Source organism: Leiobunum rupestre, chromosome 1 (assembly GCF_980474605.1).
Source record: "Leiobunum rupestre chromosome 1, qqLeiRupe1.1.hap1, whole genome shotgun sequence".
Classification (NCBI taxonomy): Eukaryota; Metazoa; Arthropoda; class Arachnida; order Opiliones; family Sclerosomatidae; genus Leiobunum; species Leiobunum rupestre.
The window spans coordinates 13,693,021-13,718,728 of record NC_143384.1 but is presented as its reverse complement, the minus strand read 5'-3'; the positions used below and the strand labels follow the sequence as shown (position 1 = coordinate 13,718,728).

The 25,708-nt window shown below is 36.2% G+C and overlaps 2 protein-coding genes across 3 annotated transcripts; one reads left to right on the top strand and one right to left on the bottom strand.

The window, feature by feature from the left end:
- Positions 1-424: 424 nt before the first annotated feature.
- LOC149961139 (uncharacterized) lies at positions 425-25,708 on the bottom strand. Of its 2 annotated transcripts, none has more exons than XM_090175098.1 (5): positions 25,582-25,708; positions 24,701-24,806; positions 24,065-24,178; positions 23,806-24,009; positions 425-535 (listed from the first exon to the last, which is right to left on the bottom strand). In XM_090175098.1, exons 2-5 carry the CDS (start codon positions 24,719-24,721, stop codon positions 443-445), a joined length of 432 nt encoding a protein of 143 aa, XP_090031224.1. In that variant the 5' UTR covers positions 24,722-24,806; positions 25,582-25,708; the 3' UTR covers positions 425-442. The 2 variants fall into 2 exon arrangements, with proteins under 2 accessions (XP_090031224.1, XP_090031232.1); XM_090175106.1 differs by lacking the exon at positions 425-535 and adding an exon at positions 22,992-23,138 and having other exon boundaries at positions 25,582-25,707.
- LOC149961140 (uncharacterized) lies at positions 9,468-12,183 on the top strand. Its single transcript, XM_090175086.1, has 5 exons — positions 9,468-9,570; positions 10,297-10,421; positions 10,964-11,077; positions 11,133-11,336; positions 12,037-12,183. Exons 1-5 carry the CDS (start codon positions 9,513-9,515, stop codon positions 12,121-12,123), a joined length of 588 nt encoding a protein of 195 aa, XP_090031212.1. The 5' UTR covers positions 9,468-9,512; the 3' UTR covers positions 12,124-12,183.

Genomic DNA, 25,708 nt, shown 5'->3' with positions numbered 1-25,708 from the left:
AAAAGACCAATGCCGTCCAATTTCCAATATCATATAATGACTCTCACACCCAGGAAATCAGTGACTGCATTAGGAATCGTAGATATCCAAATATCCACTTCAAAAGTATTACCAAGAAGCAAAAACCTTACCATCAACAAGGCACAGAGAGCCACATGACTAAACGGCAGCTCTTATATCAATAATCGTTAAATAAACGCATTAGCGTTATTACAACTATATTTAAGACGATAATAAAACCCGTAAATAAATAACAAAAAACTAACAAAGTGCTAGAAAAATAATTAATTGCTCAAGGATTTTTGCGAAGATTTTTTGTGTTTCCATAAATTTTGGTCTAAAGAAACAAATGTAGATAGTATGAGGTTCCAAAAAATCAAAAATAAGATTGCTGTTTTCTTGTTTTATTGAAATAGATCAGAAATTTCTGAGTGATGCTACATTAATTTAAAGTTGTTGCTTTAGTTATGGTGGCTGTTGCGGTAGTAGGCTTGTTTGAGCATTGACCACTTTGGCACGTGAAGCCGGAAGCGCTCTAAAAAGACATACAAAGCAATGAATTCATTGTTTAAGTTTAAAAAGCAGTAATTAATTCGAAGAATATACGAGTGTCTGAGGGCATTGCCCCTTTAGCCGAAGCAAAAGCGTTCAATTTATATACTACCTGAGAAATGTTAATCTCTTCATATCGGTCTAATGTTATTCGCTTGAAACATGCTTCTTTGCAGACGTCCAAAAGACCTTTCGGTAAAAAGTGAGTGCAGGGCAAACATAAGGAATTTATAAAACATTTTTTATACAAATTTTCTCAAGGAATGTAATTTTGATATTCAACAAGCGGTAAATTCTAAGCCTTAATGCGGTGTGCAAATCCTCGGTTTCATAAAAAATATACACCTAATGGAAAGTGCATCGAATCTGCAAAGGAACTTCTTTCATTTTAATGACCTAGCTGGATACTTTGCAAGTAAGAGATATCTAATCATAATCAGATCAATGTTTATGTTTATAAAATGCAAATCAAACGAAATAGTTTCATTCCATAATGAAAATTAGTAGTAGCTTTTCAAATTGTACTCCAAAGAAGATAAAGAAATGGAAATCACGATTCTAATAGCTTCTTGTACGTAAAACTAGTCTACTACTAAATTTTCAATAAGCTTTAATACACTTCTAGTGTGGTTGTTCACTATCAAATTAATCTATTTTTTTTTTAATTTTCCCCCTTCTGACATTCCAGATGAACATGATCATAAGTAAGGTAAGTACAACAGCCTTTGTTTTAAAAGACCAAAACAATTAAATTTAAAAAGAACTAAATACAATCTTCCATTACTAAAAACCCATAGAGTGCATGTACAATAACTTAAATTTCTAGTTTTATTACTTAAATATGTCAAAATGTTAAGAATGTCTTTCTAAAACGGCGATAATTTTTGTGTTTATATTTTTAGAAAAATGATATGGGTTCCCAAGAAGTACAAAACAAATTTATGTTTGAAAAAACGATACATTCGTGTATTCTAACCAAATTGAATTAACCTACAAATATTTTTCTTTTTAAGAGAAACTTGCTAATTATTTTTCTTATTCGTCATTTAAGGCCTGATTTTATATCTATAAAGAAAGTTCAATCGCCTTTAATATAAAAGACTTGGATTATCGATTTCATTTCATTGAATCATAGAGTGAACGAATTTCGCGTACCCATTTAGGATGCTAGTTTCAATAGAAGGCTTTGCTTAAAGGAGTGCAACCAAACAATTCATTTTGTTTACTAAAGATTTTCAGTTTAAAAAGAGGCTCGTAGTGGGCAACGCGAGAAGTTCATACCCAACCAGATTTTCGTCAACTAAGCAGACGATTTACTATAACATGACAAAAAGGGTCTGCTTGTCAAACGAAAATCCAGCAGTTGAAGAGCTTCTCAAGTTACCGTCTACGAAATCTGAAAAAGAAAATTTACATTTACCAATTCTTAGGATTAGGTGGTAAGATTCCAGGGAGATAATCGGAAGGATTTTGGGTTATTTTTTTAATTTGGCCACTTGAAACAACAGTGGTGGGGCAGCCATCTCAAAATGAGGACTCTCAATTAGTCATGTTTTTATTAAAAACTTAAAATGAAAATTTTTCACTCTTAATTTCGGAATTATTTTACGGCATGCAAGCTTTCTTCTGAATGTCTCATACAAGCTTTTTGAGCTTTTTTAGATTATGGATTTACCACCAGTTGAAGTAAGTACAAATTGATTTATGATTGAGAACACGGCTAATAATTCATCTGGATAGAGTGCCACAATATGAAAAAGAGGCACGTTAGAAGTACGGACGGCAGCACCGACGATGGCATACCATTTCCTGCTTAGGAAAAAATTCGCCTACTTAATCAACCTGGTCGGTGACGGGTCCAAAAATGTAGGAGAAATGGCCGGAAGAGCGGCTAAAATTTTGCACAGCGAAATCGGCAAATTAATTTCATTATCGGGCTGCAAGAAGAAATAACTGTTAAATAACAAAAAATGTACTAAACAAAGGAAAAAAATATTTGAATTTAAAAAAAAATCTCGGAACTTTGCGTAAATAAATATATTAGAATGGTGGTTTTTTGATCTTGAAATATTGGTCTGTAAAAATCAATTTGAAGTTATAATTCAATGGATAGCGTCAAGATTTGATTGGTAATATAGGCTTTCAGTTACTAATTCATACAAAACACAGGTTTTCTAGCTAGTAGAAAACAATCGTCAGTCAAAACTCGAAATTTGCTGAAGCAGACGACTCTTCGTTCAAGTAATTTCGTTCATGTTCCAGAATCTATTTGCTTAACGATTCTTGGAGCTGAAGTCATCAAAGAAACATAATAAAAACCAAAATACGTTGGCTTCGGTAAATTTTCGTGGGATGCAGAAACTAGACCAATGGATACCGACAATGAGTTTTGGTAGATTTCCGTTATTTTTTCCTTAATGGTTATAATTTAATAAAATTATAAGTAAATTTATAAATCGTTGGAATCATTATGGTAGTAACATTTTTAAATTAAGTATTTAAAATGCAAGCTTTCGGCCTCCACAAAACACTCAAAAGGATACACAAGGACAAATTCATTTTACATCAATGATCCAATTATAACCTCCAGCTGCACTACGAAATTGATAAACAATGCTTCGGGAAATGCTTTTTCAAGCCAAGGGACACAACGAAGTTAGCCGAAACAAGTCAGTACTCTTTTAAGCGGTGCCTGGAGCTTCAACGTCTGCTGACAACGACAACAATTATTTAGGATTTTATATTTCGGGCTGTAAGCATTTTCCTTTTCTACAAACTAGAGATTCGCTTACTTGCCTAGGATTGAAAGGTCCTTTTGATCTTCAGCCAAAATCTTTTCGAAGCTAAATCAACCCTGTTGGCTGTACTGAGTCAGTTTATGTTCGTTCACGCCAGGACAATATACCCTTTTTGGTTTTCCAGAGTGTAACAGTAATGATGACTTGTCTGCTTTTAAAATTTTTCTGGCTAAATGAAACAAACCCACATTTGCATTAGTTTTCCGACTGAGGCGAACAACTCCCTCTGAGAATTCTCGACTTCGCTCTAACAAAGTTAGTTTAGAATTCCCTTATCAGAATAATTTTCATACGCGCTCAGCAGATGGCTAATGTAACCTAAACCTTGTCTCTGTCTCTGCTAGTGCTACTATATCCACTGATACCATGCTCAAAAATTTCAACTCCTTCATTCCACCGCGTTTTCAAGACCCTTGAACAGGTTCATCATACACTGCTAGTCTTTTCCGTTCTTCTGTTTATATACGATCTCCTCCAATTTTTGTTTCGCAACAACTTGGATCTCTGTGTTTTTTGTGGATTCTCGGATTCCTAAATGCTTCTCTCGTTATTCTTCAGACTTTTCGATAAAGTCTCTTCTTTAATTTTTTGGGTGCCACTTTCGGTGACTCTAGTGATACATACATGCGCTGTGTTCTTAAATATTTAATCATTGATTACTCCTCAGTGTCTAGCCCATGCACATTACTGACTTTTCCTAATACATCCAATGTCTCCTCCTATTTTTACTTATGCTTATGGCCTCACTCGTTACAAACTTGATGAACTGTCCCAAGCCGTTAATACTGCGCATCTATAATTTCCATCACTGATACATGGATAAACCATGATATGCCTGACTCTGAATTTCTTATGTCTGTTTACCTATGGTTTGGCCATGAATGTCGACCTACTTGATCCCCATGGTTGTGTTAAAAACCCTTATGGTGGTTGTGCTCTTTTTTTTTCAGATACCTTGAACGTTCGCCCTTATCCGGATATTGATCGGTGAGATTTAGTCGAGGGGTCGGTCATTTGGCCAAATCCCGTACAAAATTTGGAAAAAAATCCACAAATCTAAAACCCAAGAATTTTGCTCCCATAGACTTTGTATGACAAATCCACAATAAAAAATCCGGGATTTTTTAAAAATCTAAAATCCCGTACACAAAACAGGCAAATGTCCGACCCCTCGGATTTAGTTCCTAATTTTTTAAATATGTACTATTTAGTATTTAAAACAAAATATAATATTCGCATATTATATGAAAGCAAGAAACGTTGTTGATTTTGAAATTTAAATAATTTATGTAACAAATATAATTTGGAAGTTTAAAAACTAATATCAAGTCATTTCATCTATGACTAGATTTAGGACCAATATAAAACTAATACACAATTGCAATAAGAGTTAATTTGGACATAGAATATACATCCCCAGGAATGGAAAGTGTAGCTCCCTCTAGTGTAAATTGTTTGTCTCTAGACTCCAAATGCAAGGTTGACTAAGTCATTTCCGGTTCGATTTGTTCCCGCCGAGAATCGTCTGCTTCGCAGGTTCTTTAGCTGAGGCTTAATCGATAAGTTCAAAATGTCTTAAAATTATGATAGTTTGATTTATTATCTGTTGTATTAATTATTACTATAATTATTATTATTACGTAATTATATTTAATTTTGAGTTACAATTACTATAATTGATATCACTTCAGTAACTTTCAAAAGGTGAGCATTAATTATATAGAAATTTACAAATTTTAACTTCAGGCTTATACACTTATATTTTGTGTTATTTACAGATTGATATTAAAATGGTGAAAACGTGCTATTACGGGCCATGCAATTCTAGGGAGAATCCAAAAACTAAGAAGGTAAATGGAGCCCCAGGAATTTTTTTTGTGAAGTTTCTTTCACCTAAAACAGACAGCGAGAGGTGCAAACAGTGGGTTTTGGCCTGTGGCAGAAAAGACTTATCGCTCGCTAAAATAAATAAATGGAGTCATATCTGCTCAAGACATTTCCATGGGCTTCAAGGTCCAACCCCTGACTTCCCTGATCCAATTCCTTTCCTTGATGTGATGTCTCCAACATATTTTATAACTCCAACCAATAGTTTTAAAGACACAACTGCAGCGTCCATCCAAAATGTTAACGCAACACCCAAGAATAAATCTATTCCATTACAACGGAAAGAACTTTTTACAGAACAGTACACCAATAATATGAATGACACTGTAAAGGTAATATACAACTGGGATTATTACCTTAGCTTTAATAAATATTTAACTGTTATGTTAAAATTTAAAGGTACCAGCGTGACAACTTCCAAATTATTACCGCCTCCTGGTTGGGCAATGCAAATAGAGAATACAGCTGTTATATTTTCCAAACATCAGAATGATTTTAAAGCGGTTGAATGCATCATTGATATTGGAGCAACCTTTCAATTTCGCCTCAAAATTTTGGGTGAAACATTTCCTATTGAAAATATATGCTCAGAATTCAGTATTAAATGCAACGATGATGTTATGAAGCTTTTAAACAAGATTGAAGAATTTCAATTGTGCCTGGGAAATACAGACAAAGATTTGATAGATTCCTTTAAAATAAATAGTTCCGTTCGTACTCTAGTTTGCAGAAAGAAAGGCTACTACAGTGAGAAGCTTAAATCTATACATAGTATTAGGTGTGTACGATTTATGAAATTCAAGAAACCCCAAAAACGATGCTCTCACTGTTCAATTTATCGAGCAACCTTAAGAAAAATGAGACTACGTGCTGCTATCGCAAAGCAAAAATCTATGAATACTGTCAAGCGTTCGACCAAGAAAATCATAGAAATGAAACGTACAGCAAGAAATAGGCAGATGATAGAGACGTTATGCAAGGCCAAACTTAAAGAAGAGGGGGATAATGATTCATTTACTTCAATAATTCTCAGAGAACAAATCAAGGCCATGACTACATCGAAATATGGAATGAGATGGGATCGCGTTTTTCTAAATTGGTGTTGCTATATGAAAAATAAATCTAAAGCTGCCTATGAAATCTTACGAAAGTCCAAGATCATACCTATGCCCACCACTAGAACTATATACAATCATAGTCACAATTTGGACAATTCCAGTGGGTTTAATAATGAAAAGTTAATCCAAATGATTAAGGAAACTAATCTCCACATGCTGGAAGAACACCAGAAATATTTTGTGTTGTTTTTAGATGAGCTCGATGTTAAACCAGATTTGGTCACCCACAAAAATACAGGATTGCTGACAGGATTTAAAGATATATCTCCGGAACACAACAAACTAGATGATATCGTGCACCAAGAGAACGGATCTTCGACTCCCCCACTTGCGACACATATTCTACAACTAATGCTTAGAGGTATTACCACCAGTTTCAAAATTCCGTTTGCTCACTTCCCTACAACTACCGCTACATCCAGCGCTTTGTATACCATAATCTGGGAAGCGATTAGAAGGCTAGAAGCTCATGGTTTTAGAATTCTTGGAGTGGTTAGTGATGGTGCTTCTACAAACAGAAAATTTTTTCGTGTGAGTCAAACAAATTTTGGGGAAGAAAATAAGGATGTGCCTTATTTTACTAAAAATCTATACTCGCTTGATGAAGATCGACAAATTTTTTTTATATCAGATGCTCCTCATCTAATGAAGACTATAAGAAATGCTTTGCTTTCTTTTACGAGAATGATGTGGAAAAACGGAGAATTTATTAACGCAAAATCATTTTTAAATTGTACTATAAGCTACTTAGTGACAAAGGTGAATTTAAACATGTACCAAAATTGACCTACTCCCATGTTTTCCTGACTAGTCAAGCCAAAATGAAGGTAACGGTAATGTAAAAAAATTATACTAAATCTGAAACTAATATTACTGTTCTACACTTCTTTAGGTATCCTACGCGACACAAGTTTTGAGTCAAACCGTTGCTGCTGCAATAGAATTAGTGTTTAAAGACGAAATGGCGAAGTATAAGGAAACTGTAGCATTTATCAGAGTCTTCAACAAATTTTTGGATCTGTGTAATGTGAAAAACTGCACCGAAGCATCTCGATATATTAAACCAAACAAATCACCCTATAGTTCGTTGGATGATGAACGATTAAAGTTTTTTTTTTCAAATTAACGTACTTAATAACATTTTATCAGTTAATGATGTTTTCCCTCCATCACTCTCTTAGTGGTTGGAAGTTGACTTAATGGCTTATTTAAACGATTGGGAAAAAGAAGTCATGAACAGACCTGGTGAATTTTCAAAATCTGAGAGATTAAACATGTTGCTCACACGAGAAACGATAGAGGGACTCAAAATGACTGGTATGTTTAATACCTAAAAAAATTATATTATTTTTTCAATTTCAATTTATAGCTTTATCAACATCTGCAATCGTGAAGTTCCTACTGAAAAAAGGAGCGTCATACGTATTAACTCAGCACCTCTTAATTGAGATACATTGTAATGATAAAAGTTATCGCAAATTATTTTCATTTTCTGAAACAACTGAAAACATCCTTCTGTTACGATTAACAATTTTCCTCTATCGAGGGTACGAGTCCAGTCTTCATAATCGTCTGTAACATTTGCTTTATCACAGTTTGAATTTTTATTCTTGAGCAAAGCACCCATAATACTTTTGGAACATTCCTTTTGAGTCAACCTATGCATTATGAATCCAGCAACGTAATGCAAGGTATCCAAATTTTTCTTTGGTTTCACATTATCATCAATAAAATTTTCATTTAATGGCAAATTGAGTTCTTCGCACAATTTCAGTTCCTTTTTTTTTCTTTTTTTTTCTTTTAATACACAGTCTGCCACACCAATTCTCAGATCGAACATTAACTTTTGGAAAAAATCTTGGAAAAATAAGCTCATTGCAAATTTTTGTAACGTGCAAGGCAACTGCTTAAAAGAATCAAAAACTTGAAAAATTGCTTTAAACTTTTCATTGACTGTTGAATCTAAGCATATTTTGTGGGTTTTACAGCAATAATCTTCGTGGGTTTTACTATTTTTTACATCTTGAGAAATAATTTCACTAAGATTATCACTAATAACAGTGAATTGTTCATCATTTAAATTATGTAAGTCATTTACGAAGCTACAGATATCTAAATGTGAATAGTCATTCATGTGTGAAACCATGCTAGCTAAGCTGCATTTCAAAGCAGACACAATTGAATCTATTAAAAAAAGACACTAATGTAGTACCTAAATATCACAAAATAAAACAAAAATAACGCGTTTACCTTTTGACATCTTTTTTTAAATTGTTATCCCTCAGAAAGAAATGGAGCAACGAAAAACTAGGCCTACCTAATCTACTAGATTCTAATGAAAGCAGATTCCTGTCCCTGGAATGGGCTTAAAAATTAAAATTATAGCGAAATGCTAAAACTTTATAAACAAATACTAAATTCTTGAAAAATTAAATGGTTTTATTAAAATAGGTTCAAAATAAAACTATTTTGTTTCATTATTTAAGTAGAACAACACTTTCAATATGATAGACGAAAATATTATTCCTAAGTGGGTTTCAAATAGCTTGTTCAAAAACTTACAGGAAAATAAAATAAAAATATAATATTTGAATCGCGCGCCTTTAGTTAGAGCAGACGACGTTTTCATTTGCTGGAAGTTCTTTGGTCAACTGAAGAGCAGAGAACAAAAAGTTCCTACTTTCCGTTCCTGGGGATGCATATTCTATGATTTGGTATTCAAAAAAATAATAATTTAGTGGCAATTAGTTTTAAACGGGGCTAGATGAACAAATTCTATATCCGATATTTAACAAAGTGGCGTGGTGGAAAACTAAGTAGAAGAATAAAATGCAAGTATACGTAACCACGATAGAACGACAATGATTAATTCAGTTTTATTTCCCTCCAACAAAGAAACATATTCTTTTTCGCTCAGAATTATAGACAATCGTGCCAACATAATGGATAATCGAGAAATCTGTTACTGTCAAAAAATATGATACGACTATTATACGTAAAATTGGAAAATATGTCCAACACTATTTCAAACACTTCGTTTGAAATATAACGACCTCGACTAAAATTGCTATATAAGGGGACGGCCGAGTTTGCTTAATTCATTGAAGCAATTGGAAACCAAGAGGTATAAAAAGATATATTTGCAAAATCCACAATCATGATGATCAGTGTCGCTGTATTGCTGGCCGTAGTATCTGTGCTGGCCACAGGAGGAGGTAAGTAACTTTGCATATAAATCAGTTAAGGGCTGTTCAGACCACACTCTTTTAGGGACCAATTGGTTTTGCCACCAAAATTGTACAACTACTTGGCAGTGAATTAAGCAGAGTGAACAGCACACTTTTTGGCGAACCAAAAAGTAGGTGAACTATTTTTGGGTGTACAATTTGTTTGGATTTACAACTATTTGACGTCATGAAACTGTGACCGGTCGTCGGCTTACAATTAAAGTTGCTCTTATCGAAAAATTCTAATTTTAATATACACCACAGTAAAATACTGATGTTTCATTGGTTGAACCCAAATCGTTAGCACTCTTGTGAGCAATTGTCGTACTATTGCGATAAACAAAACTTGAATATAAGGCCTTTATTTGTGGAAAGATGTGAACAGCGTACAATTACCAATTAACTGGTACATCGGATATCAACAATATGACACCAATAAAATTTCCTAGTCTGAACGGTACTTTATTCACCGTAACTGAGAATACGCAGGCGCTACTTTCGTGATTTAACGAAAACATCATCCGCCTACTGGAGCAAGGAAGAACCAGTTCCTTCGCGGGGAGCGGTGGGTCTTCAACCCTTTAGCTCCGGAAAATAAAGAAGCGTGGTTGTCTTTGGAAAATCACGAGATGTACAGGGTGGTGCCTTATATTCTCACTTCACGGTAATTAATTCTGACCTGGTAACACACGCGTAACAACCTTTAAAATATAGTTGGACAAAAACCACCAGTCATTAAATTGACCAACAAGCCTGAAATTGCCGAGCAGTGCAAGAAAAGCACGAACGGGGCCCTCAAAACCGCAGTCGCGCAAGGGATGAAAATTGAGGGAGATGTGGTAAATATTATTAGCTTTTTCATACTTGGTAAGGGTTATTCGACTTTTAGGAGGCTAGATTACGACGCTATTCCAGAAAGAGAGAAAGAAGTCAAATTTAACTTTCCTCGCCTGGGTGAAGGAGGGGGATTTTATGTTTATTTGTCAACAGTAATATCTATGGCGTATAAATAGAATCACGTGAAAAATATAAGAAAACAATGGTAGGGTCGAATGGGTTTAAAAATAAATTACGAATTTATTTACTTTTATAACTTTGTAAAAAATAACTAAATGTTTTCAGTAAAAATGTAAAACTATAGTAATAAAAGAAGTGTTAGCTAGGTAACGAAGTAAGCATTCTCAATCTATATATATATATATATATATATATAAAAGAGGCTGGGATCTGACTTATGGGTGCTATTTAAATGCTTGTGAAATATAACCTCCAAATATTGAATAACCCTAATAAATCGTTCCTTGTAGATTTGCTGAAATAGCAAATACGAGTGTGTTAGGACAAAGGTGAATTTGAATGTAACTATTTTAATATCCAACAGTCGGATCTAGACCAGTGTAAAATCGACTGTTTGATTACGGACGAAAAGAACAACAAGAAGACCAAAATCTCTGACTTGCCAAGGGATGACTTTGATGCTTGCGAAGGTGGACAGGTATGCGAGTCCAAACGATTCGAATAAGTAGCCCTTCTAATTGAGAAAAACGCAGGGTTGCTTGAAGGGAAAATGCGTAGCGACAGACGATGACGCCGTGAAGGCTTGCAAAACTCTGTACAGCGGTTCACCCGTTATAGGCGAGCCGGATTCTACCGCCCCCACTAACTGCAAGGCCAAATGCACCATCAAGGGTGTCGACGCTCAGAAAACTTGCGGAAAGCCCAATCTTGCTGAAGGCACCCCGTGCAATACTAAAGTAAGTGTTCCACCGAAAGGATCTCGTCATGTATGAACGTGTCCAGTGGCGCATTAATATAATAATAATTCTCTTAACAAGTTCCAAGTTGCAAGGCATAAACTTACACAACCTATTGGTTAATCTGCCAAGGAATGTCTTAGTTTCGAAGTGGTGACGTTATCGAGGAACTAAAAAAAAGTCCCCTCTGCAAAGTCCATCTCAAAATTTTTTCCAATCGCCTTAACTTGATAAGATATCTCTTACTCGCAGAGTCTCCAGCTAGGCCTTTAAAATGAAAGAAGTTCCTTTGCATATTCGATGCACTTTACATTAGGTGTACATTTTCTACTTAACCGCGGATTTGTACACCGCATTAAGGCTTAGAATTTACCGCTTGGGAAATGCCAAAATTACACTCCTTAGGTATATTTATATCAAAAAGCTTTTTTATCGATAAAAAGTTAGAATAAAGTTTCTTATGTTTGCCAGGCACTCATTTTTTACCGAAAGGTCTTTAGGACGTCTGCAAAGAAGCATGTTTCAAGCGAATAACATTAGCCCCATATGAAGAGATTGACATTTCGCCTGTAGTAGATAAATTAAACGCTTTCGCTACGGCTAATGGGGCAATGCCCTCAGACACACGTATATACTTAGAAATCATTGCCCCTTTCGAAACTTAAACTATGAACTCATTGCGTTGTATTTGTTTTTTTAGAGCGCTTCCGGCTTCACGTGCCAAAGTGGCCAATGCTCAAACAAGCCTACAACCGCAGCAGCCACCTCAACTGCAGCAACAACTTGAAATTAATGTAGCATCATTCAGAAATTTCTGATCTATTTCAATAAAACACGAAGTACTTAATTTTTTTGGATTTTTTAGAACAAAATACTATCTACATTTGTTTCTTAAATTGTTATTAGTAAATTTTTCCCCCGAGGACCTACAGTTTATTAAGGAGGACCCTCCTCGGTTCCAATAGTCAACAAAGCTTCACATACTTTTCCCTAATTTTTATTTAAGGTTTTAAACTCAATCAATTGTCGTATTTGAAATCGCGATAGTTTTTTTTGTTCAAAGGGTAGTTATTGAGTCTCTTCTGGGTTTTCATTAGCTCCGATCCGACGAAAGCCATCTCCGTACTCTCTCCGTGAAAGCTGGTCAGAGTCAGTGCGTGGGCCATGGGTGGAGGCAAAGTATGCTATGGCCTACCCTGAAATTTTAAAGGTAGCCAGCAAATACTTACAAGAAGCCCCCAAAAATTTAAATAAATGAAAACGTTTGGAAGTTAACTTCATTTCGTAAAATTCCACCGAAAATTATTCCAAGAAAGAAAAAGATTTAAATCCACATATTTTGTTCACTTTGGGAAATAATAAGGGGCCCAAAAATTAAATATATGAGGCCTTTTCCTATATTTGATCTACCTTACCCAAATATCCAGGAGTTCGCCAATTTTCAGAGTTACCTTCTTAATTATTCTGCAAAGAATCGAATGTTGTACTGAAGTTAAGCACATGGATTTTTTAGAATCGCAGCAAGAAGAGCTGGGTTCGATCCCTGCTTGTGGCACTAGGTGGCAAGTTCTCTCATTGGGATTTCTTCGGCTTCTCTTTTTCGTAAAAAATTGTAGAGGTTAACGGTAATAGAAAGTGTAGGGAGCTGTTGGCTCGCGTGGCATGAAAGGGCTTACCACCATCCTCCTACGCATTGTAACCCGGCCACCTGTTTTAAGGGTTAAAAGTCACTAGATGACTTGAACCTAAGTTGGTGCCTTGGGTATTAGCCAAGTTGATTATTATTGTTATTTTCGTGTACAATCAGGTATGATTACTATTCTGGTTAAACGAAAAAGGTCCTTTCACTTTGGTACGAGCAAGCCTTAGCCGTTCGTTCAATGGGTGGGACTCGCTAACCTGCCTCGAACGGCTAGCTGCAGTACGAACAAAACTTCTGAATTAATATTCAGAAATTCCCCTTATTTTGAATTTTAAGCTATTTGATTTGTTGGATTCTTCCCCAAATTTTTAAACGTCCGACTTTTAGGAACGTTATTGATAAGCATGTTTTTATTACACAAATAAAGAACTTGCAAATAGAGAAAGTTGGCAAGCTAAAATATACCTATCCTCGGAAGAATCGTCCCTAGTGGTATTAATTTATCGAGATGATCCTTGAATATATATCTCAGTAATTCAGAGTTATTTATTAAAAACGTAATCCCCGTTCAATCCCGCCCGGTATAAAATTTTAATTATAATTAAAATAATTGAGACGAAACAACCGAGTTTAAATTATTCAGAATATTAAAAATTAAGTAATTACAACAGTGAGTTAGACGTACTAACAAAATGCACAATTGAATTTACACCTAATTACAGTACAAATTTATCAGTTAAATTTAATACGAAGCAAATTTTTGTGAAAGAAATATCTACAGAGGGTATTTGTATTTTTCTCGCTTACGAAATACTTGCCGCATCTTTAACGCTCATTTTATTTCAACACTCGCCCTTGATGAAGATACCGTAGAATAGCTATATTCGACAGCTGGTAGTGGACGACTCGTAGACTTCCTGTTGACGTTGTGACACATACCGCATAAAAAAGACTAATGCCGTCCAATTTCCAATATCATATAATGACTCGCACAGCCAGGAAATCAGTGACTGCATTAGGAAACGTAGATAGACAAATATCCAAACCAAATGTATTAACAAGAAGCGAAAACCTTACCATTAACAAAGCACAGAAAGCCCATTGACTAAACGCCACCGCATTAATTCAACTATCACCCGTATTCTGCGCTTAAGGTAAGTAAGAGCTTTCATTGGGCGGGACGCTGACGACCACCGCGTTTCACCCCTTTGACTAAGCGACAGGATTAGCGGGATCAGAGTGAGTCGAGTGACGTAAATCGCAACTTCCGTCATGTTTCCATGGACTCTCAACAGTACTCGAAAGATTGAAATTTATTTAGTCTTTGCTCTTTTCCGCCATTTTACCCATTATTTCCCAAAATGCCTCGTGCTGGAGCTGTTGCTGTTATAGATGCTGTTGTGAAATTTGGCAAAGAGGATAACGAAATGTATAGGAGGCAGTGATCAGATCCGTTCGAACTGCCAAATAGAGAGTTTTTAGCACAATATCGAGTGGGGAAAGACGATGTAAGTAACTTGTGTGAAATATTAAGGCCTCATTTAGAAATGGACAAGCAGTTTGTAGGCATGTACGTGATAACTGTTGAACAGGAAGTTCTAGCTGCTCTGATGTTTTATGGCTCTGGTTCGTTTCAACGTGTAGTAGCAAGTAGCTACGAAAATGGGATGAGCCAACCATCTGTCAGTAGGGCAATAGGAAGAGTAAGTGAAGCCATTATAGCTAGAATGTGTGCATTTCCCACACAACTAGAGTACGCTGAAGAAACCAAGGTACGTACAAATGACTTTATTCAACATATAATACACTAATTCTGAGTTTTACTTTTCAGAGATGCGTGTTACCACACGTTCTTGGAGCGTTGAACTGTACACATGTCAATATAAAAGCACCGAAAGAAATAGCATCTGAGTACCTTGACCGCAAGAACAATTATACCATCAATGTACAAATAGTCTGCGATAATCATCTGAAAATTACAAACCTTGTTGCTGGCTGGCCAGGCTGCATCCATGACTCATTTATTTGGCGTATGTTCCGAGATTTCGTGTAAAATAGGATGCCTGTGGGATATCTGCTGGGAGATAACGGATATCCCTTGCGACCCTGTGTTATGACTTCATTTCTTAACCCTAACACTCCAAACGAGGTTGAATTTAACATACGTGACAAGCGAGGTATTCCATAACTTTCGCCAAAATAGTTCCCAAACATTTATGTCATTTATTAAAGGGAGGGACGTCATTGAACGTTAGAATGGTGTCCTTAAATCCAGATTTCAATGCCTAGATGAGAGCGGAGGGTATCTGTGCTATGAGCCACGAAAAGCCGGCCGGATCATTACAGCTTGCTGCTATTTGCATAATTATTGCATAAGCAGCAACAACGTCCAACATCCAGACGCACCTGGTAAAAAAACACAATTAATATCCAAAACAATTAAGTTAATAATTTTTTTCACCTGTAAATATATCAATGCTGATGTACTAAGGATTGCGGCTGCACATGTAATGCCACAAGAATTTGTTGAGAGAGCAGAAGGCAATAATTACCTGGATATGGGGAGACTACTTAGACAGCAACTGGTGGAATTGTGCATTAGAAGACCAAGGGTAACTTACCACCTTTCAAAGCGAAATCCATTTGAGTTATTTCATTTCCACGCCACCCCGGAGGTAGAAATAATGGCGCATTTTTGATAACAGGGTAATCCATCCCGCCAATTGCATGAAATGACACAATAGCGTTCAGGCCTAAGTCCCCGGGCATTATAACCAGAAAACATTTTTATGGAGTAGGTTGCTGAGAAGGCTGCACCGGAACACCAGTAATTGCGGCAACTAGTTGACAGAAGGCATCTGTCTTCCTAGTGTCGTTATCAAGAAATCTCTCAAAAGCATCAACTATTCGCGTGGAGCATTAGTTTCCACCAAATGCTGTGAAATGTGAGCAAATTGAGGTGATTCCTATCTCGAGGTGTATGCCATCGTAGCAAGCAAATCCTTGATTTCTCCAACATCTTGACAAATATGCTTCTCGACTTCCACAAAGTCGTCCATCACACTGCCCAGCATTTGTTTCAGGGGAAGTTTCTTTGATGGTGGCTCTGGAAGTAGGAAATGGTTAAGCTTCAAGTGGAAGTTTCCCTACCCCCAAGGGATGAAGGCCAAGCTGCCAGAAACTGATTTGAGGAAAGGGTTCTAAAATCAGCCTTGAGGTGGTTATCAATATCGTTTCATCTTAGCAGGTAGTTATCATGAACAAATGGCAATAGATATTTGTTACTAATGTATTTCAACTTACCAGTAGACGCTGCTTCTTTGTTGATTGGAAGAGGACTTGGAATCGTCTCTCCATCGTGATCAAAGATAATAGATGCAATGGAGCTCTGATGACTTTCTTCACCTTATTCGTTCAAAGCAGTATCAGCGGAAGGAACAACCTCACTGGACCCGAATTGGCAACTTATATCACGGGCCACAGCATTAAACAAATCCAGGAAGTTGGTGACTGAATAACCAAAGCTGTCCCCGGATAAAGATGTTTTGTCAATTAAGTACTGTACATTCGAAGTGCAAGGAAGAACTTCAACTCGAATACGTACCGAGTTGGAAAATCCCCAAACTGCGCAGGGATGGTGTAACTCCTGTGATTATTATTATTACTTCTTTTCGAAGGGTTTATTATAGATTTCTGATACATTATATTTTAAGACGAGGGGAATTAATGAAATGGAAAGTTATCACGCGATGGCGATGAGTTGATTGCTGGGTTGTCGGGTTTCGTTCGTATTTCAATAATAAGTGAAAAACCAGTATATTATTAAGATACCGATTAAAATAGTACAAATCCTGGAGCTAGAATTGTTTTTAGCCCAGGACATATAAAACACACCGAAATTTTAATAGATGTTTTAATGAAAATGTTACCTACCTTGATAAATATTGTAGTTATAGATCCAACACTGTTCCACAGCGGGTTTCCGTAACTAATACGTAGTATTATCCAATAAACATACCATATTTATAATCATGTCTTCTACCTTTTCCTTATATTATATTATAACCTGGATTAAAATAATTGATTTTATTAACCTAACATAGGAACGAAATAGCCTTCAACGAGTTGCAACCTTCATATATTTCCCGATTAAGATATTCTAACAAAAACCTTTTCCTTTTGGGCATTCCTAATACCAGAGTTTGCAAGAAGCAGCCAGGCTGGTTTAAACCACCACTTTTGGTTTATAAAAAAAATATTGAGAAATTAATTAGAAATATTGAAAATCTTAAATACTATGTATTTCAAATAAAAATACAGAATATAAACCTATGCATATTTTGTATTTCAAAATGAAACTAAAACTTCACCTTCACTTTTGGTCGTCTGCTACGTTGTCTTACGAAGTAATGAGCGCTAGATATAAGTCATTGGGGGAATCTTAAAATTCATTTTGCACGTGAAAATACGCCGCCATGTTAGGGTATTATAAAAGCATGTAAATAAGCCTGTTATACCTCACAGTGTAATGGTACTGTCACGCGCAAAAACGCAATTTTGAAATCGGTCAATTTGACCATTTTAGTAATAAGCAATTTGAGCATTTTTTTATTAGTGGTTACAACCGGTTATAACTTTTATACAATACTGGGTTTGTTAAATTTAAAAAAAAAACTTTTTTTTTCCCAACCCTGCCTAATTCTCGCTCCGAAAGAAAACTTTCCACATATATGACTACAATCACGCCTTCATACAGCTTGATTAATTGATTTTTGGGAAAAAAAAGATATTTTAAGTGCATAGGTTTGGTCAAGTTAAAATGAAAGCGTGTATATTTACATGGATAAATCGCGGTCTTTTTTAGAGTGTAGAAATCCCTCATGAATTCTTCATAAACTGTTTTTCGCCATTAACGAACTCCTAATTTGTTTGTGTGATATTTTGCATGCTGATTTCTATCTGGTCGCTATTGGCTTTATGTACAGCCCCTATTGTTATGTCCAGATTCCAGAACATGTTTAGCAGACGATGTTATAGACAGATACTCATGTAAAATGCTAGTTCGCGTTATTAAAGTTGGTTTTATAAGTAACTTTGACGTACTCATTATTAATAACGAATAAAATACTTTGGTCGATGATTTCAATTTTTTTTCTGTTAAGGTTACAGCTTCAATGCCTCTATTCGACCAATTAGGTTACTTTCTGGGGCGTGAGCTGCTTGATACGTTTATTGGTAACTGCATAATGGTAAATAGTTGTATCCATCTTGCCGTTTTTGTATCAGAATATTTTGAAAGGTGTTGATCATGGATCGAGCGTCATTTTAGGTTAAATTAAATTATTAATTTTTTACTTTTGAAATGGTTATGGAGATAAAATAAATAGAAGTCGCTTCTAAATTTTTACACCAATGAAAATAAATAAATGGAAATCCCAATTCTAATAGCTTCTTGTACATAAAAACTAGTCTTCTACTAAATTTTCAGTAAGCATTAATCTATAAATTGTTAATTTCCCCCTTCTGCATTCCAAACGTTTTCTTTTATTTTTTTTTGGTCCCTTGGATCGCAGCTAATTAAACCAGAGCCTGAACAGATTGCGGATACTCCGTGAAAAATCCGATTCGTCCAATCCGTACGGTTCGGTTAAGTAATCCGTAGCAATGGACAAATTGGTCGGTTGTGGATATTTACGTATTAAAATTTTACGGATTGGATTTTGCTTGGATTAACCTGATCCTAAACGAATTTAGATTTTCAAAACACAATGCGTCCGTGATCCGTACACTTAGGGATCCAATCTATCCGCGGTCGTTTCTCTTCGGATATAATCCGTAAGCGTTCAAATCGTAAGAAATTTAATCCGAACCGTCCGATCCGACAATTTATATAATACAGTTGGTCAAAAAATCCAATCCGTAGGATTACGGATGAATGTATCCGAATAATTTAACGGAGTGGTCGGTTACGGTTTTTCACCTCTTGAAAATTAACGGATTGGATTTTAATTGGATTAATCCGACCCTGGATGGATTCGAGTTTTCCAAATTTAATCCGTCCGTGGTCCGTTCACTTCGGATGTAACCGTAAGCGTTTTATACGTAGTAAATATAATTCGAACAGTCCAATCCGAAGATAAAAACGCTTAAATTTGTAGGAATACGGACTAATATATACGAATAAAAGGATTGCTTGGTTAGTTACGGAATTTGACTTCTTACTTATTATACGAATGGATTTTTCGGTATGAATCTGAACTTGAATGGATTTGATTAATTAGCGGAGTGTAGACTGAATTTGTTCCTTGTCGAATAGTAAATGATTCACGATACTCTGCATTAGTCCTGAACGTTAGATATCGCTATTATTTAGAGCCACCGAGGGTTGTTTTGATGTGACGATAATGGCAGTGCTTGCCGGGTCCAAATTATAACCGAGGAATTCGGAGAGTCTTTGGAGCGGTGTTGATATCAATTTATTCTTTTTACGTTTGAGATGCGTCCCTGTTTGCTCTTCAGATGGTATTCGACTCAACTTAGCTTAGAAATGCCGATGCGATCCTATTTTCCAAGAGAAAACATCACGACCTTTGAGATTTTTGCCTAAAAACCATTGTTCGCCTGTGATGTTTCTGGAAAAACATCGTGTTCTTCATGGTTTACGGGAGAAAGCATCGAGGCAAGCATTATTTAGGACTGAAAACATCGTGGTCATCATAGTTTACGATAGAATACATTTTGTTCATAGAGCCTTACGAGGTATAATAATCTTGAACGCAGTATTTAACACGAGAAAACATCATTATATTTGCGGGTTACGAGATATATCACTGTGGTAACTGTACTTTAAGAAATAAATGTCGTTGATATCGCTGTTTAAGATAGAAAACTAAGTGTTTATTATGGATTACGAAAGGAAATATCGTTGTCATCGAGGTTTATAAAAGAAAATATTGTGGTCAGCGTGGTTTAAAACATAAAATATCGTTGTCACTATCATTTAGGAGAACATACATAGTGGTAATCCTGGTGAACGTGATAGTATGTCGTGGTCAGCGTGGATTACGATAGAAACCCTCAAGGTAATCGTGGCTTACGATAGAACCCTCTAGGTCATCATGGTTTACGAGACTAAACATTCTGGTCATCGTGGTTTACGATATTATGTATCACGGACATATATATATATATATATATAAGAGTAAAAATCGAGGGAGAAGGGGGGGGGGTTCAATTTGAAAGTGTTGAAGGTCAAAATGACACTGCGCCGAGTCTACAATCGCAGAAACGAAACAATTTGCAGAACGGTATTCACCAGAGAACACACCATGAGTTCTTACCCTACTTAGAAGTCCCGGCAGTTGGCCCCTGTTGTTGGAGTTGCTACTAAGAATTTCCCTTTCCACCTTCGCCCTGGGTCCCGCGGAGTTTTCCCCGCTTACTACGCTGATTAACCCTGGATGTATAATTTGAAAGCCCTTATTTTAGGAGGTGACGTTTTGACTAATTTATAAAATGCCAATTTCAGAAGATTTTGTGTATACTAACTTTTTGGTCTAAAACCCCGTTCACACTACAAGTAAATGGGTTACTTAATTGTATCCAATTAATTGAACGCAAGAACACTGTATTGTGTACCAGAAAAATTTAAACAATAGTTATCACACTTTACAGTTTTCTGGAGTACAATAAGATGCATAATGCACACGTTTTCCCCTTCTATAAAACTTGTTGAGGTTAGCGATAATAGTTAGTGTAGGGAGCTGTTGGTTCGCGTGGCATGAAGGGTTGGCCACCACCCTCCTACGCAGTGTAACCCGACCACCTGAATTAAAGGCTATAAAAGTCGCTTGATGACTTAGGCCTAAGGTGGATCCTTGGGTATTAGCCTAGCTGATTATTATTGTTTTGGCCGTGAGAGGCTGAGAGGGGAGCGCGAAATGTTGTTACTTTTTATCAAGTCGTATCGTTGCCATTTGTGTCTTTTTTCGGGTTATAGTGTCTCAATTCGCTCATCCGGCAATTGTCTGACACCCTAGATAACATTCCCAGTAAACGTCGTTGCAGTTACGTTGTCAGTGGGATTAATAATGAACCATCATGCCTCGAAGAGGATAATATTGTTAAAAGTCATTAATAATTTATATGATTACCGTTTGTCGTAATTTGTAAAAGTAAGTAAATTGTAAATTATAATTCACAAAGGTTTCATTTTACTGTTGGGAAGTAGAGCCTTTTTTAAGATCGAATTTTTGGCTATTTGCAAAATTTGTGATGGTCATTGCGATGAGTAACAACATGAGTAACATAATACAACTATGAGAATAATTTCGAAATAGCGCTACTCGGTAGCGGCACCATGGACTAATAATCTCAAGCAACTTCCGGAATTTGTCGTTCAATTTTGAATAACGCTATTTTTAAGCTTAATGCGTATTTAGCCGCTTTAACTTCACGGATGATATATTAACTTCAATTATTATTATTTTTTGAAACTAATAGATATTTTAATTAATAAAATTACTCTTAGTTACGACGGGAAGGGGGAGTTCAAAAAGTGTATTTTTTTTCGTTACGTAATTTGTGGGAACAACAAAACCAAAGTATTTCAATTAGCTAGTATAAAACTGAGGTAATCCTGACCCTCTATGAATGCAAAAGGAAAAGCAACATTTTAACAATTAAATGTTACCATTAACTATTCTGATGCGTAATATTAAGACTGAGGTGCATAATTGTGCGTTATTTGTGCGTTTGATTGGTTAACATGTTAATGTGAAAAGTGCAAAGTAGGGTGGCTAGGGCAAAGTTACCCCCTTTAAAGTTGTTAGTTCCTTCCGAACCCCATGGGTGCATAATGGTGGTGGTTGTGGTTCGAAATGTGTGTTTAACTTAAAAGTGAAAATCGTACAATCATAAGTTGTATTTAATGTAATACATTAGATTTAAACGTTTATCTCATCTTCAAAGTATTCTCAGATAACCCTTACTCTGTAACACCTCGAATTCGTAGCCCCTTAATTTGTTGACACTTCAATCCGTTTAAGAAAATATAATATGTGGAAGGATAAGTAAAATGCGAAACTCTCCAATTCGTAGCCAATGTTCACGGATGGATTAAAACCCAAATCCGTTCAGTGACAGTCTCGGTTTCATTCCACCAAATCCAAACCGTAAAATTGTAATCCGTAACTGACCAATCCGTCCAATAATTCGGATATATTCATCCGTAATCCTACGGATTATATTTTTTCACAGATTGGATTATTTTAAATTAAGGATTGGATCCGAAGAGACCGAACCACGAACGGATTGGATCCGAAGTGAACGGACCACGGACGGATTGGATCAGAAGAGACCGAACCATGAACGGATTGGATCCGAAGTGAACGGACCACGGACGGATTGGATCCGAAGTGAACGGACCACACACGGATAAGAATTGGAGAACCTGAATCCGTTCAGTATCGGATTCATCAAATCCAAATCCAAGCGGTACATTTTTAAGAGAAGAAAATCCGTAACCGACCACTCCGTCCAATTATTCGGATACATTCATCCGTAATCCTACGGATTGGATTTTTCACAGATTGGATTATTTTGTTTGTCGGATCGGACAGTTTGGATTAAATTACTTACGGATGCAACGTATACGGATCGTATCCGACATAAACAGTTCTAGGACGGATTGAATTTGAACCGAGTGATCATGGACGGATTGGATTTTTGTAAACAACGATCCGTTCAGCCTCTAAATTAAACCCCAGAAGATACTCAATTACTAAACTTCGAACACCGCAAACCCATATTCGAACTCTCACGATTTCAAATACGATAAGTGATTGAGTTTAATACCTTAAATAAAAATTTGAGAAAAGTATGTTAAGCTTTGTTGACTATTGGAACAGAGGAGGGCCCTTATTAAACTTTACCTCCTCGCGGCATAATTTTGTAAATATAAATTTAAGAAACAAATGTAGATAGTATAAAGTTCTAAAAAATGCAAAATGAGATTGCTGTTTCCGTATTTTATTGAAATAGATCAGAATTTTCAGAGTGATGCTACATTATTTTCATGTTGTTGCTTTAGTTGTGATGGCTGCTGCGGTAGTAGGCTTGTTTGAGCATTGGCCACTTTGGCACGTGAAGCCGGAAGCGCTCTAAATAAACAAACAAAGCAATGAGTTCATTGTTTAAGTTTAAAAAGCAGTAATTAATTCGAAGAATATACGTGTGTCTAAGGGCATTGCCCATTAGCCGAAGCCAAAGCGATTAATAAATCTACTACAAGAGAAATGGCCATCTCGCTATCGGGCTAATTTTATTTGTTTGAAATATGTTTCTTTGCAGACGTCCGCTGATTTTCCCAAAAGTGCGGGCAAAATATAAGAAACTATATAACTTTATAAATTTTCTCAAGAAGTGTAATTTTGATATCGCGAAAAAAGGTTTTTGATATAAATTTTCTCAAGGAAAGTAATTTTGATATCTAACAAGCAGTACATTCTAAGCGGTGTATAAATACCCCGTTTGGTAGAAAACGTATACCTTATCTAGTATGCAAAGGAACTTCTTTCATTTTAAAGGCCTAGCTTCATACTATGCAAGTAAGAGATATCTTATCAAGTTATGTCGATTGGAAAAATGTTTGAGATGGACTTTGCAGAGGGGACTATTTCGTAGTTCCTCTATTACGTCACCACTTCGAAACTAAGATATTCCTTGGCAGATTAACCAATAAGTTTATGCCTTGCAACTTGAAACTTGCCAAGAGAAAGGGATTGGCGACATTCATACAGGACTAGCTGCTTTCGGTGGAACACTTACTTTAGTATTGCATGGGGTGCCTTCGGCGAAATTGGGCTTTCCGCAGGTTTTCTGGGCGTCGACACCCTTGATGGTACATTTGGCCTTGCAGTTAGTGGGGGCGGTAGAATCTGGCTCGCCTATAACGGGTGAACCACTGTACAGAGATTTGCAAGCCTTCACGGCGTCATCGTCTGTCGCGACGCATTTTCCCTTCAGGCAACCCTGCGTTTTTCTCAATTAGAAGGGCTACTTATTCGACTCGTTTGGACTCGCATACCTGTCCACCTTCGCAAGCATCGAAGTCATCCCTCGGCAAGTCAGAGATCTTGGTCTTCTTGTTCTTCTTTTCGTCCGTAATCAAACAGTCGATTTTACACTGGTCTAGATCCGACTGTTGGATATTAAAATAGTTAATTTTAATTTCACGTTTGACCTAACACGCTCTTATGTGCTATTTCAGCAAATCTACATTTAAAGATTTATTAGGATTATTCAATTTTGGGAGGTTTTATCAGATAAGCCTTTAAATAGCTCACAGAAGTCAGATCCCAGAATCTTTTATAGTTTTTGACGGGCATTATCTTGGTAACCTAGTTATTCACTTTTTAAATAACATTCAGTAAAATAATTATAATTTTAAATTTTTCTGAAAACATTTAGATATTTTCAAACTTATAAATGTAAATAAATTTGATAATTTATTTTCATACCCATTCGAACCTACTATTGTTTTCTTATATTTTCAACGATATTTTTATTATTACTGTTGACAAATCACGATAAAATCACCGAACTTCACCCAGGCGAGAAAAAGGAATTTTGACTTTTTTTCTCTTAAAGGAATAAATTCGTAATCTAGCCTCCTAAAAGTCGAATAACCCTGGCAAAGTATGAAAAAGCTAAAAATATTTACCACATCTCCCTCAATTTTCATCCCTTGCGCGACTGCGGTTTTGAGGGCCCCGTTCGTGCTTTTCTTGCACTGCTCGGCAATTTAAGGACTGGTGGTTTTTGTCCAACTATATTTCAAAGGATGTTACGCGTGTGTTACCAGGAATTAATTACCGTGAAGTGAGAATATAAGTCACCACCCTGTTCATCTCGTGATTTTCCAAAGACAACCACGCTTCTTTATTTTCCGGAGCTAAAGGGCTGAAGACCCACCGCTCCCCGCGAAGGAACTGGTTCTTCCATGCTCCAGTAGGCGGATGATATTTTCGGTAAATCGTGAAAGTAGCGGCTGCGTATTCTCAGTTACGGTGAATAAAGTGCCGTTCAGACTATCCAATTTTATTTGTGTTAAATTAGTAGTCGATATCCGATGTACCAGTTAGATGGTAATTTACACCTTTTCACCAATAATGGCCTTATATACAATTTTTGTTGATCGCAATAGTACGACAATTGTTCACAAGATGCCTAACGGTTTGGGTTCCAACAGTGGGATTATCTATATATTTTTTTAAAGGTCTGCTTCAATGGTTTAGTCTTTATCTTTATGTTTCACTGTGTTTTATATTAAAATTAGAAATTAGAGCCTGTCATGTCTGCTTTTTCGATAAAAGCAATCTTAGATTGTAAACAGACGACTGGTCAAACTTTAATGACGTCATGGAGTACTTCATTGGATGAATTTTAAATAGTTGTAAACCCGGAACAATCCGAAAAAAGTGTGCTGTTCACACTGCTTTATTCACTGCCAAATAGTTGTACAATTTTGGTGGCCAATTTATTGGTCCCTAAAAGAGTATAGTCTGAACGCCCCTCAACTGTTTAAAATTCAAAGTGACTTACCTCCTCCTGTGGCCAGCACAGATACTACGACCAGAAATACAGCGACACTGATCATCATGATTGTGGATTTTGCAATGATATCTTCTAATACCTCGTGCTTTCCAAATGCTTGGATGAGATAAGCAAA

Excerpts from the sequence above, each read along its gene's own strand:
- LOC149961140 (XM_090175086.1), top strand. The coding sequence starts at position 9,513 with ATGATGATCAGTGTCGCTGTATTGCTGGCCGTAGTATCTGTGCTGGCC. Across the intron at positions 11,078-11,132 it reads ATGCTTGCGAAGGTGGACAG|GGTTGCTTGAAGGGAAAATG; the intron begins GTATGCGAGTCC and ends AGAAAAACGCAG. Across the intron at positions 11,337-12,036 it reads GCACCCCGTGCAATACTAAA|AGCGCTTCCGGCTTCACGTG; the intron begins GTAAGTGTTCCA and ends TTGTTTTTTTAG.
- LOC149961139 (XM_090175098.1), bottom strand. The coding sequence starts at position 24,721 with ATGAAAATTGAGGGAGATGTG. Across the intron at positions 24,179-24,700 it reads TGAAAATTGAGGGAGATGTG|TCGGATCTAGACCAGTGTAA; the intron begins GTAAATATTTTT and ends AATATCCAACAG. Across the intron at positions 24,010-24,064 it reads ATGCTTGCGAAGGTGGACAG|GGTTGCCTGAAGGGAAAATG; the intron begins GTATGCGAGTCC and ends AGAAAAACGCAG.